This window comes from Caretta caretta, chromosome 8 (assembly GCF_965140235.1).
Source record: "Caretta caretta isolate rCarCar2 chromosome 8, rCarCar1.hap1, whole genome shotgun sequence".
Lineage (NCBI taxonomy): Eukaryota > Metazoa > Chordata > Testudines > Cheloniidae > Caretta > Caretta caretta.
This window is the reverse complement of record NC_134213.1, coordinates 61,767,531-61,782,124: the sequence shown is the minus strand read 5'-3', so window position 1 is coordinate 61,782,124 and position 14,594 is coordinate 61,767,531. Positions and strand designations below refer to the sequence as shown.

At 39.6% G+C, this 14,594-nt stretch overlaps 1 protein-coding gene across 4 annotated transcripts in view; it reads right to left on the bottom strand.

Moving 5' to 3' along the window:
- Positions 1-14,594, bottom strand: part of RO60 (Ro60, Y RNA binding protein) — a 34,555-nt gene that overhangs the window by 15,753 nt on the left and 4,208 nt on the right. For 3 of the 4 annotated variants that reach the window (XM_048860399.2, XM_048860398.2, XM_048860397.2), the window contains exons 2-6: positions 8,593-9,193; positions 7,483-7,703; positions 7,031-7,177; positions 2,869-3,006; positions 108-224 (exon numbers count right to left, since the gene is read on the bottom strand). In XM_048860399.2, the coding sequence (XP_048716356.1) occupies positions 108-224; positions 2,869-3,006; positions 7,031-7,177; positions 7,483-7,703; positions 8,593-9,172 (1,203 nt within the window). In that variant the 5' untranslated portion in view covers positions 9,173-9,193. Of the gene's footprint in view, positions 1-107; positions 225-2,868; positions 3,007-7,030; positions 7,178-7,482; positions 7,704-8,592; positions 9,194-13,408; positions 13,473-14,594 lie in introns of all 4 variants that reach the window. The other variant, XM_048860400.2, reaches the window with a different exon arrangement.

The window sequence follows — 14,594 nt, the reverse complement described above, 5'->3', positions numbered from 1 at the left end:
CTTGAAGGCATCTTTGTGCCAGAAGAGCAGTACAATACTGACTTAGTGTTCTAAATAATCAAGCCTAAAGAATTCTGGATCGCTATAAGAAAAGATCCATTTCTTACCATACACATTGCTGCAGCAACTGTACTAGCATTGAGCACACTGCCCAAAACTTTGTGTGTCATGGAAGCACTGACATCAACTGCAAGCAAGAAACGCTTTCCTGTTGGTTCCACTGTCTAAACAAATGAGAGAAAAAAACCCATATATATAAAAATCTCAAAATACTTATTTATCTTCAATTCCGTCTCCCAGGAGAGTATATTTAAAAGCAGTTAAATAAATCGAGTGAATTCCCCCTCTCTTTTGACACAATATTAAATTTTTAAACAATTACTAAATCTTTGCTACAAAAATTCAATACTATGTTACACATTACATTTACATAATGCCTCTCATGCAAAAGATTTCTAAAATGATTTGCAGAGCCTTTTATAAAAATGGATAACTTTACCAAGCTCTGAAATACAGAGCCAATCCTATACAAGTAAAAACTACACAATAAGTTTTAGGAGGAAAAGAGCAACTTGAGCTGTCAAAGTAAATGGGAATTTAGCTTGACAGGAAGAAGTTACCCATGTTTAAATCTTGCCAAAAAGGAGATTAAATAATAACCCTGGCTCAGGTAAAAAATGTCATCAATTAAGATTTCAAGACAAGTGGTCAGGACCCCCATTTTTCATTTTATCTGAAAGACTGCATCTCTTAAAACAATTGCCCATGGATTCATTACAAAAAATTGTCAGAAAAGTACCTCCCTCTAAATCACCAAATCCACATGAAGTTCTCTCATGGGACAAATGAAACTAACCATACTACCAGCAGCTGAATTCAATTTAGCCAAACAATTATTTTGGTATTGTTTAAATGCAAAAGTACTATGACTTCAAAATATTAGTGACAGACCTTACAACACAATGTAACCCGTTAAGAATTACACACAGCTTACTTCAACGTTTATGAAGATTTTTTTCCATGAACGGTAGATTAGTAACTAGTGTAATTATAGAACTAATTAACTGGTGCATAAATATCTGAAAGTAAATGGACACAAAAATGTGGCAATAAAATGCAGTCTTGACTTCATAATATTCTATATTCAGGAAAGGCCCTAACACCCAAGGGAAAAAACAAACAATCCAACCAACCAAAACCAAAAACTAACTAGCTAACTGAGTGTTTTGGTTAACTCATCAAAATCATCACTTTCATGCTTAGCTTCATTGTTCATGTATTCCGCAGCTGAAACTGCTCGTTATCTGAAAACATCATCATACTGTGTTTTACAAAGTGGAATGCTAACAGCTGATGAAAGACAACTTTATTAATTAATAATTTCATAACATGATTTAGTAATATATTTTTATTTTGTGCCAATGCTTTTTAACAAAGATGGATAGCTACAAAAGTTAAAAGGACACTATAGTTTAAGGTGCCTAAATAAATGTGGGGAAAATTCAATTATGGGGAGAATACTTCTCCCCTAAACATTTCAGCTATTAATCATGCTTATCAGAAAGGCACATTTATAATCACAGATCATAAAGTTCTTTAAAGCTGACTACATCTCATGATTAGACATGGCTAACAAAATGGACAGCAAGAAGTCGGTCCCTAAATTTAAAATAAACAACCTCCCTCCCCCCAACTCGGGTGACCAGAGAGCAAGTAAAAAAAAAAAAAAAAATTAGGATCAGAGGTGAGTGGTAATAGGTGCCTCTGTAAGAAAAAGCCCCCAAAATCAGGACTGTCCCTATAAAAATCAGGACATCTGGTCACCCTACTCCCAACATTAGGCTACGCTTAAACAAAAACACAAAACAACCACCACCCATTTTGGGCCATCTAGGTTTAAAAAACCCACTAACAATGCACTGGGTAGTTGGAAACAGACCCACTTGCACTATAAGAAAAAGAATTAAGGCAGTAGGCAATAAGTCCTTTAATAGTCTTGATGTAACAAGGTCCGCTCCCACCTCTTGTAAGTGCCCCTTCTGGTTGGATGTGTCTGCATCCTTTCAGTTTTGGTGACCCCTTTCAGTGGTTCTTAGGCAGTTTTTCTAGTGACTCAGCCCTCTTACTGAGTCTCTCACACTATCTGCATGTGAACAAGAACAAACCCCTTCTGGGGTATACAGTCCACCAGGGTCTATCTCAGTACCCCATTGGTGGTGTTTCTCGAGCCCTCTCCGGGCTAAGTCTTTAAGTAATCCCGACCCGGTTATGGGACCGTATCCCCAGGGCTTCCTCCCTGGAAACACTATCTTCCTGCGGCCCTCCCCAGGCTCACTCCCTACTCAGTAGCAGCCAGCCAAGAGCTCCTTCATTGCTCCCTGGGGCCCTGCTAGCAAACTGTCTTTAGCTCAGTCCTAGCAGCCAGCCAGAAGCCTCTCCTTCCCCTGGTCCCTGCCAGCAGACTGTCCGTGGTCCTGCTGCTCTTCCAGCCAGACATGCAGTCTTTTCTTCTCCAGCTCCAAGCACCAGCTAACTATTGCTTTGTTCTTCACCTCCTTTTTTATGGCCCTCCTGACGCCTGATTGGATGCTTCCTTGCAACCATTCTAGGCCTCTTGGAGGACCACTTCACTGCTCCTTTCTGGGAATGGGTATGGCAGAATCCTGAGGCCTCCAGCAGGGGGCCTTTGGGCCTAGTCCACTCCATCATACTTGGACAGAATTTTAGGACCAACCTCAACCTCAGTAAGTAAGAATACTTGTCTATATTATTGCTTACTCTGCTTTAAATCACTCCAGATATTTGCAAAGCCAGGTTTATGACTTCTCTAGCAGAGATCTACAACATGATAGTTAAACAGACCATTACCTTGAATGTTTTGTAAAAAGAGGCATCAAGAGCTTCTAAAATGTCTTTATCAGGAAGCCACCGAAGTTTTCCCCGGTTTCCATGTCCTGTTTTGTAGGTTTCTAATGCAACCAAAACATGGAATGGATGTATTCGAGCCTATAAACAAAACATACTTTAAAAATACATTTAAAGTACAAAGAAGTTCAATTATTGCTGCAAATATTAACTACAAATTACATTCTCTCTCTGCAGTTGCAATTATCTGCCTTATTTTATTGTTTCTTCACATTTTTAAAATACAATTATAGGCACTTATCTAGTGCTCTGTCCACTTATTTCATAAATTAAAAATCACAAGAAAATAAAAACAAATGGCTACGCACAAATATATCCACTTTAGTCCCCACATCCCTTAACAACAACATACTTAAAGAGAGAAAAGAAGGTTATGGAGCTGCTTGCACCTCCGTCCCCTTTCTGGTCTGAGTGCACCCTCCTCAGCTGTTCGGCCTCATACCTTTATTTGACTCAGGGTGGAACTTAGCAATTCTCCCACTCTTAGACCTTGACCTGGGTACAATTACCCTTCAAAAACCAGTGATATGCAGTGACCAACAACCTTCTTAAAAACAAAAGTATTTTTTATTTAGCAGTAGGAACAAAGCTTTAGAGAAAAATTATTTTAAAACAAACAGTCTACACACGTCTATCTTAACTAAATTCCCACCATTTCATGATGGCGACCTACGTAAGCCTAGCTTCTCCAGACACCACAACAGATTCCTGAGTCTAAGGCTAGTTTCAGTCTAGTTCCTTGCTTAGGTCTCCTTTTTAAAACCTTCTAGAGTTTTGTTCTCCTGTGCCTGGAAGGTCTGAGCCATTCCTGTTGAAACCAGTTTCACAGGCTGGCCATAGGCCAGAGACAAAATAATTAAGTCCAATAGTTTTGGCATCGTCCCTTACAAACTCTTAAGTGTTTGCTGATAAATGGCTATATTGAGTGATTCTTCTCCTTCCGACTTACATTGCAGACAGCCCAATTGAGTTAAACCAATGTAGTCATACAGCAAACAACAACCAGGCCGATACAGAATATAAAATTATTACAGGGAACCCCCAGAAACTTCACAATGAGCTTTACAGTATGCCCCAAAGGTTAACAAGTCTGGGCTCCGGAAAATCAGGGAGGGAGGGTGAAGCAACTTAAAAAAAATTCAAGGACTTACCACAGAATTTTTTTTCCCCAGTAGCTCTCTCTGGGAGAGAACTCCAGATCCACTGCCTCTGCTAATCTCAAATGTGGCAGTATACCATGGCATGAATCACTCAGCTAATCAGGTACCCACACATTTAAGGCTTTATAGTTATAACCAACACTTTGAATTCCACCCAGAAGCTTACTGGAATCAGTGCAGATCACACAGCACTGGTCTGAAGTGCTCCCAACGTGCAACTCCACTTAATAAGAAGACTGCAGCATTCACACTACCTTCAGCTTCCAAATAGTCCTAATGTGTACCCTGTGCACAGTGCATTAAAGCAGTCTAATCTTGAGAGTTAACAAAAGCATGGATAATTGTGGCACCAAGGTCCTCTCTCTCTCTCTCTCACAAAACATACACAAAATTGCACTCTTTTGATCAGGCACAGATGAAAAATCTCCACTCAAGCACCCAGGCGCATCCCAGGATCTAACAATAGCATCATATTGTCATCTGTTTTACAAATTGCAGTGATACTCCCTCTGTGAGGGGCACGGGTATGAGGGTGCCCACCAACATAAACTCAATTTTCTCTGGATTAATTTGCAGCCAGCTAGCTCTCATCCATGCCCTAAGTTAATCAAGGCATTAGGTAAGTTGTTCCACTTCTCCAGCTGGATCAGATGCAATGGAGATGTAGAGTAGGGTGTCATAAACCTACTGACTGCATTGCAGCCTATGTCTCTTCACTAACCCTCCCAACAATCATATACACATTCATCAAAGAAGTGACAATATCAATCCCCGCAGCACCCTACATGAGTGCTTGGGTCAGAGCTGAAGTTGCCCATAAACACCTTTAGAATTTTTTTTTAAAAGAACAGAATCAAACAGCAGCAGCTCCACCCATCCAAACTTGTTCGCAAACAAGCCAACAAAATCTTATGGTCAACTGTACAACAGATCCAAAAAAAAAAAAAAAAAATCAACACAGATACTTTTAGACCAGTCTAGTGTAAGATGAAAACATCAACAATTCAAAGTAATAACAAAAGGGGTGGGGGGGGGGGGGGGGGGAGACCTTTGCCTGGGAATCTTCTAACTTGGAGAATTCTTAACAGGATTGTATTCTGTCCCTCAAATCTTCCATCTTAATAACCGAAAGAGATTTCTTTTAAGTTGACCTACTATAGCACTTAAATAGGGTTCCATCTCAGAGCTAAGTGGAAAAAAGAAATCCTCTCTCAAAATTGAAAAGTTGTCACTTTTATGTATTAAATATGGAAGTACGCTGCCAAATTCAGTTATTTGAAACTGACTTTTTTGGAAAAGTACTGTGTTAGCCTATTGGAGTGGTCCCCGAACTTTTCAGGGTCATTCTCCTCCTTGTTCGTGTCCACACCCACGCCTCCTGAAGCAGCATTCAGGCTATGCGGACAGGGGTAAGGGGGCCGAGGCTGGGACCGCGGCTGGGGCTGGGAGCAGAGCTGCGGCCGGGCTGCGGGGGAGGCTGGCAGCTGGGGCTGCGGCTGGGTGTGGAGCCGTGGTTGAGGGCCAAGACTGAGGGTGGCTGGAAGCAGGGTCAGAGCAGAACTGGGGCCAAAGCAGGGCTGGGTGGCGCGCGCTCCCTGCCCCCTGTGGGGGCTGACTTGGGCCCCGATGTGCCCCCCTGAATGTTCCCCCATAGGGGTTGCGCCCCACAGTTTGGGGACCACCAGTCTATTGTCTGTTACGTAGTTTAGCCACTGTTTTTTATTTTGCTTTACTAATTTATTTTTCCCTCATTTTGTTCTCCCTAAGTGGTGTTTATGTAGCTTGCTTGTGCCAGCAAGGAACTGTGCAGGTCCAACAGATCTAAACATGTACACACCTTCTCCCCTCTTTCATAATAGCTCCTCCCCTCTTTTGGTCACTCCTTTCCTTGCCAGTTCTGATACTGTAAGCTTTTTGGAGGGATCTGGAAAAGAGGAGACCCTTTCTTCTGACGGGCTTCTGCTCTTCTGTGGGCCTCTTGGAGAAGATCCTGGAAAATGAAGATTCCCTGATTGCAGTCTTCTCTGCATCATCCCCAGTCCATGGAATGCCCAGGTAAGGAGCCATATGCCTTCTCTGCCTCCTGCTGAAGTCCAAGTGACTCATCCATCATTGTGGCAAGGACCAACCCACTTTCTTCCTTCATTTTCTCACCAAGTGCCTCAAAAGGCTCAGACAGTAACAGGGTGTGGGGGGAAAAGTGTCTCTTCCCCACTTATCATGCTTTGTCTTCCCTTCCTGTCTTGGCTCTATGCACGTCTCCTCCACTTGCTTTCCTAGTTTCCTCAGGGATCCTTAGGAGTGAGGCGATACCCTCACAATCTCATTTCTGCTCCTTCAATTTTCAGGCCCCTGAGAAAGGAGAAAGTACACCAGGCTGCTCTTCCACTCCATTCCCAGGCTTCTGCTATACCTATACTTTTCCATTAACAATAATATTAAAATTTCAGAAATTCATAAATTATAAAGTATTTCTAATTATATAGCAGCATCCAACCAAACTCTGAAACAGCAACTGCTGCACTTTTACCCCACTATTGGAGTAGCTTCAGAAAATCATGTTCAATTGATTACTAAAGCAGTGCATGAGAATGCTTAAGTTATAACATTAATGCATGAGACCAGCAAATGAAATTCTCCATGGCTCCAACTCAGGAAAACACTTAGTCAAATACTTAAAGTTAACTACATGCTCAAGTGCTTTCCTGAATCCGGGTTCATAAGCAAAGCAGAGTCAACTGCAGAGTAGTAAGAAAGAACTTTCACATAAAAAGGTTATCTTTGATTAGCAATTATTGTATGTGATTGGATTTAACTATGTCAAAGCACACCTAAACATTTTTCATCAAAGAAAATACATACACTTCTGAAGTTTTTAAGAAATGCAATTTAGGAAGAGAATCATATCAGAAGTAAAAGCACTGAGTAGTGAAAACAGTTCTTACCTTTTTTAACAATTTCTCATTTCTCAGTCTTTCACACACTATTGCTACTTCTGGGCTTGCTGGTTCAAGTACTGAATTTGCAGTCATCTTTCCTAGGTTCCTCAACATTGCTGTAATGGGCATCTCCTGCAACAATGCCTTCCACACCTGTTACAGTAATATATGGAAAGGGGGGAAAAAGATAATATTTTAATTTGATGAGAGACTGTCTCTCGTATACACAAAACATCAAGCAAAATATGCAAACAATGTATTTTAAAGTGTCAGAATTATACAGAGAACTTCATCATGTTGATTAACTACTTATTAATGTTTTAAAACTCGCTTTAAGAGTTCCATTTGGATAAAAATACATTTTCAGCAATCCAAACTTGTCAAGATATACAAGACGAATTTTAGAAGGACACTAGTCATTTGATGCAAGATGTTAATATTTACATACACATACCCACCTCTTTAGATTTCAAATGGTTTGTCTGGAGATGCTCCCTAACTAACCTATACTCTTCTATCAAATGAATAACTTCCAATTCATCTTTCGTGTGTTTCACTTTCTCCACAGCCTCCAGATATTTTAACAATTTTTCAGTCTCAGAAGAAAATTCCTTGTCTTTATATGCCTCCTGGACTTCCTTCCACCCCTTGGTGATATACTTAGTAACTACAGCAAGTCCTATGAAAAGACAAAAATATTTTCCATTCAGGATTATGACCCAGGTATCAGAGAGTTCAGTAAGTCTGGCAGGAGAGTTGATTAGAAGGATGCTTTTAACTATGGTTTCATTCCCAGAACTGCTAGCCAGCTACCAATAGAGTGGGTCTAAGTTAGAACACTACAGTCATATACATTAGGCTGCACAATTCAGAATACTTTCCAAGATTTATTTTATTTTATTCACTGTGTCATCTCCCTTTGGAAGGCTGAAACTTAATACAGGTAGTTTTCTTTACAATGTTTTTTCCCCTACCCTGTGCCACAGCAAGAACAGTGTTGTGAAAAATAAGGGGATAAAACTAGTCAGAACATTTAATGAAAAGATGACTGTCAATGTGCTATGTATAAATATTTCAGTTACCCCAACACACTACAAAGCATTAAAACATTTTGAAGTAATCTGCATTTTTTAAGATATAAAAATAGATTATATTTGAGGAGAAAAATAAAACTGTGACCGAAGGTCAAAAATAATGAGGAAACAACAGATCTGGTTGAATAATGAAAAAATAAATGTATTTGCCAACTTCTGGGGAAAAAAAAATAACTAAATGATTTGAAAGAATTATTCAGCCATCTCTTGACAGGAGTCACAAAAAATAACCAAAGACCACATTTATTCTTAAAGAGTCAAGATAAACAGACCATATTTTCAAGCTATCAGCTTCTGTATTATTTCTAAAGTTTAACCTACAGGATACATGGATGCTGAGAGACCACTACTCCATCAAGACCTTTAAACTTCCAGGACAGACGTATGCTAGAAATGAAAGGTTTAATATAATATCTGATATATCATATTTTCTTAACTAGTCCAGTCTCAAGGTCAATAAAACATTACTGTTACCTTCACTGGCAGGTTTTAGGTGGGACAACCTCAGCAGATCTTTATGAGACCAACCATTTCTTTGTTTATATTTTGTAACTGCTAAAGCAACAGCCAGGCCATTCTTTCCATTGTACCAGTCTGCAACAGCTTTCCTCAGGGCACGGCCCCACATGCCACACTTCATGCCCACCTTCAGATCCTTTTTAAACTGGATGAAAGTAAACAGATGAGTTGGTATGCGGCAGACTTCAGAAACAGCCTTAAATGCTGCTTGTTTTGTTTTTGCATCAGAGCACTGTGAACAAATTGCAAGAGCAAAAAGCATGGGCTCCTGTTTTGCTGCCCTGCCTTCTTGGCTGAACGTCTTTATTTCCTGTACCACATCACAACCTTTGCCATCTTCAATCAGTCTTATTAAAACTTCAGCATTTTCAAAGCCCAGTTTCTGCTCCTTGATGTAGTAAGTACCACCTTCTGAACCAAAACATAAGAAACGGTGGAGTCGATTCATATCTGTGACCTGCCATACATATCCACCTTCCGAGTTCAGCACCTGCTTGTCATTCAAGGGCTGCATTTGATTTGCGTCTTCATCCATTGCTTAAGAGTTTCAGGAAGCCTGTTAAAAAAGAAAGAGTACAATTTTACTACAAATAAATGTTGAACTATATTGGATTTTTTGGCTTGTAACATTTCCTCCTCTTACATCTGTAGCCAAATGAGTACATCATATCTGTAATGCCTTCTCCCCTTGCCCCTTCTAGATTTACATTAAACATAGTTCAGAACAGCAATAACATAGTCCAGTAAGCGCTTAAGTTACTAAAGGGCATCTTCAAGGAACATATTTAAAAATTGGGTTTATGCCCTCTTTGGCTTTGATGTAACATATAAACAAGTTGTGAAAAGGGTTTGCTTCAAACAGGGATATCAAGTTTGGTTTTAATTTCCCCCGAGTTTGCTGGTGGTCTCAAAGCATTTTTATTGTGAGCTCTAACAGCTTAACTGAAGGGGCAGAAGTACTCAATATTCAAATACATTCTTTATCCAAAATGTTAGTCACTGAAGTTAAGTAAGTGTTGATTAAAAAAAAAAAAAAGCCATAAGCAGTCTGACTAAAAACCCTTTTCTGAGTGATGTCAGCATTTTACTAGTTCTCCAGGCAGGAAAGTCTTCCAGAGCAGCTAGGTCCTGAATTTCTGTGGGACAGGTTGTACCTAAAACTAGCAAAATGATACTAAACTTTATGAAGGGGGATTTTTTTAAATTCAAGCTAATTAGAAAGAAACTTAATCCCAAAGATGAAAATTTAAATTCCTTAGAATCAGCATACAGGCTAGTTAAAGGTGACCTGCCAAGGGAAGGAGGGTGTTTGTGCTCTTTTGGTTATAAAAGATTTTTTTTTAATTAAAATTTATCATATCTTGTCCCCCCCATTATTTGCTGGAAGGCTGAATGAAGACACTGCATTTGATAAAGGTAGGAAACTTGAGCAACTCAGAATGCTAGAGAGTCCTAGACTTAAAAACAAAACAAAAAAAACTGTGTATTTTGTTTATTTTGGTTATCATCTATTTAAATGAAACACCTGACAAATAACAAAGACAAATTCCATCTTTAATAAAGATTCAAACACTCTTGTCCTTTCAGATGCAAACTGAGAAAGCTCACAAGCAAAGAGAGAAAGAGAAACAAAATACATCCCAAACCTTTCAGGTCTTGTTTACACACTGCTACACAGAGAACTAACATAATATCATCTGTAGGCATACCATATTCTTATTCCTAACCAAAATAAGATGCAAGGCCATAAAATGTATATGGTTAAACTTAAGGTAAAAAGTTATTTTTTGAGAAGTAAAAATCCAGTTGTAGTATAGCCAAAAGAAAGAATCATATATCATAACAAATGAAACATAAGGTGGAAATTAGAAGATCTAAGAGGAAATTTGAAGATATAGAACTTGCATGTTATGTCTTGGGCTACTAAGTATCAGAAAGAACAATCCTTTGAGTGTCAGAGTATCTTCTCGATTACTAGAGAGTAAAAGGAGCAACAGAAAAGAACAAATATATTAGCTTCTCTGCAAAGTACTTTGCTGCATCAATTTTAAGTACAGAAGATCACAGACCTATTCTTTTGGGAGTAAAAAAAGATGAGGCACTGTCACATCCTGTGGTAACTAATCATGACTAGCTCACACATTTTTACAGGTGTTAAACTCTATTAGTGTTTAAAAGCATTTTAGTTAAAAACATAATCAACATTTATTAATTCTATTCCTACTTTGGATAGACATCTCACAGACTGAAGAGAGCCAGTATTCTACCCCCTACATGCGATGAGATATACACACACCCTATCCAGGAATTTCAAGGGAAAGAGTTAAAGAAAGAGTTGCGGACTCATTGTATCCCTACTCTGATAGAGTTTTTTTCTGAAGCAGTGAGGTGCCAGCAACTGGATTAGGAATGGTAATTTTATTCATCTTTTATTTTCATATAAAATTTCCAAGAAGTATTTCTCACTGTGAGTTTTCAAAGCAAATATGTGCAACTTTCTTTTAAAGGTCAACAGCTCTCCATTCAAAAACTGCTTGCAACCAAACTCTAATTTTAAAACACACACTGACTTCTGAGACACGCCAGATACCCTGAAAATACCAAGTGTTAGCTAAATTGGGTGCATCTAATTGTTTTGCAACAAAAAGTGTTTTGATATCTGAAACACATGATATTCCAACATGTATGAAGTAGTATGCTTTGCCATATGGCAGCTATAGTTACATCATACTTTCAAAATACTGGGCTACATTAATCTTTGAAGTCAAGTGTTACACAAGAGATTAATAGAGTCAATTAACTAACTACAAAGATTTTCTTCCAAATGTAGAAAGATTTTGGTATAGAACACTAACCTGAACATCTCAGTAATAATACAAATGGGATGTGAAAGAGATTGTGACTCACAGTAATCAGAATCCTGTGTGTGAAATCTATGGGGTGATTTTACCCTGTGTTGTAAGTACCTGCACTTTTCTGTAATTCTGTATTGTGATGGGTTGGACCCCTTGGGAAGCCACCTGATGGGCGGAGACACTACTGAATCTACCTGTTCTGCAGCATAGGCCCCCTTTAACCTGTCTTGCTGAGCCCGGTTATTAAAGCCTCCTCTAATTCACACAAAGGCAGGGCCACACCCAGCTGCAGATCAGCTCTAGGAAGATTCAGTTTAAGGGACTTGCTCCAGCACTCAGATGTCCACCTCCCTTGGAATGCAGATCTAAAGATATATAGTGAAATTTGCTCCCCTCCCCCGAGCGTGGAAAGAGGTGTGCACACTTCTTGCCTCCACAATTAGAAATTACGGAAACTGGGTTTAATAATAAACAAAACAAATTTTATTAACTATAAAAGGCAGATTTTAAGTGGTAAAACAGAACAAAGCAGATTACTCAGCAAATGAAATCAAACACACAAACTAAGCTAGTTTCACTAAAGAAATTGGTTACAAATAGTATTTCTCACCCTAGATATTGTTGCAGGCAGGTTGCAAAGTTTCTGTGGTTCAGAGTTCCAGTTATATTCCTTTTCAGACTGAACCCCTGTCTCAGTCTGGACTCCACCCGCCCCCCGCCTTGCCTTGCCTTCCCTTCCCTTCAGGTGGCTTTTGCAGATTTTCCTCTTGGGCAGGTTTCAGAGGGGTAGCAGTGTTAGTCTGTATCAGCAATCCTTGTGGCACCTTCGAGACTAACAAATTTATTTGGTCACCTTTTTGCCCACCAGGGGCTGCTGTGGCACCAGAAGAGAGGGCAGCCGCCTCTGAGCCAGAGCAGCCGTGGAGAGGGAGGGGCAATGTATACCATCTCACAGTACCCTGCTGCAGGGCCAGGTGAAGAGGCACAGGCCATAAGGGACAGATGGAGCAGGGCATACGGGGCTGCTGGGGGAGTAGCAGACTGGGGTTCAGAAGGGCTAGTGGGGGACAGACTGGGGTGGGGGCACAAGAGCTAGTGGGGTGACACATTGAGCCAGGGGCTAAATGGAAGTCAGGGTGCAGGGCCATATAGAGACAGGGGAAGTGGGGTGGCTGAGAGGAAGTGCAGGGACACATGTGGATGGGGGGAAGAGGGTGCCTGAGTGGGGAAGAAGGGACAAATGTAGACAGGGGAGTGCAAGGACACTTAGGGAGAGGGGCAGATGTGCCTGACTGAATGGGAGAGGCTAGGGGTCAGCCAGGGTCTGCATGAGGGATGCTCCCTAAGAATCCCTCCCTGCACCAAAAAAACCCTGTTCCATACTTTTCCCAACCATACCCAACAACCCTTCAAATTCATAACCAAGCTTTTAAATTTTTGGCACAGAATTCCCCCAGAAATATAAATAGCACCTTTCCCACTCAATTTATCTATTCCAAAACAATTAGATGCTAGTAGTGCAGTGACTCTTTGGTCAAATTTAATAATATATGCTCAGCAACCACTTGCACATAGCTCTGGCCATCCAAATATCAATACAAACAGATTATCCATTATTTTTAATTTAAAAAATAAAAGTTAAGTATCATAATCACGAATTTCCTCTTGGACAGCCAAAGATACTGGCAAGTGTCCATTTAATATTTCATTTTAAAGGACTTTACTTCTCTCTTTACTATTGGACTGCATTTGAATCCAAGTCTTGGTGCAAGACTCAAAGCAATGACATTCTGGCTCAAGTCAAGAATTCTACCACCTTAGTTACTCTGACACCAACATCAATGCAAGTCCTACTATGTTGGGATAGCTACTTTGTAACAAGAAAAACCACACTTACTGAGCCAAATAATACTCACAGGTACTCATCTTGGCTACCAAGTGATTATTAGCAGGACTTGTAGGCTCAAGAATGTACGATTCCTGCCAATAGCAGAAAGATTAGGAATAGATGCTGATGATGCAAACTAAAAACATGAAGTTAAAACTTAATTTCAATTAAAATATTGATTCAAATTTTTAAAAACTAATTTAAACATTTTAAAATCATGATTTACACTGATCACATTAAATTTTAATGATTTTTCAATGTTATTGGTACATATTGTTATTTTTAGTCTTTTGTATTTTTTTAAAACATGTACATGAACCTTCCTTATTTACAGAGCATAATTTTATCCACTGTGAAGACTTACAGGCATATATAGTACCTTTTATACAGAAAGTTCCTAAAGGAATTTATAAATCTCATTTTCAAACTACATACAATTTCATCCACCTATGGCCTTATCTGGGATGGAACCCAGTAGCTATTAAACAGTGCATGGAGACACTACATCGCAGCTTAGGATACAAAGTGAAGAACAATATCCAATCCTACTGAAATTTAGGAAGGAAACATTTATTCTCTTAAATTTTTGTTTATTGGTATATAATTTCAATTACAGAATACAAGCATTACAAAACTTAAAACTCTAATATACGTTCTATTCCTGATGATTGCACAGACACCTATCATCATCTTACCTAAAAGCACACTAAAGAATTTTTAGCGCACTATAGTACTGTAACGCCTATAGGTGGGCCACGGCTGTGCAGCAAGCTACTGCATTGTAGTCACACCCTGTCTTGCCCTGCAGTAATATCCTGTGTAGTCAAATCCTTAGAGCTGTATGTTTGGTTATTTTTACATTCTGCAATTAAACAAGTGGAATGTATGTCCTGCACATCACCCATACAAGTTAATATTTCTACAAAAACTACCATGTGATTTTTGAAGAACCAAATTATCAGCTGTAAGCCTCATTAGAAATACAGTCCCCTTCCAACAGAGAACTGTGCTCCCTAATGCCATAGAGGAGTTCAGCATTGACTCAGAGTTACTCCTGGGGAAATTCTGTGGGACTGTGTACCTGCCAAAAATACCCACCTCTCCCGCGGATCTCCTGTGTTTCCCTATGGAAAACGGCAGGGAAGCAAACGAAACTGTGCTGGGGGGGAGGGGGGGTAAGAGGGCAACCATTAGAGGATTGCCCTCCCTTCCAA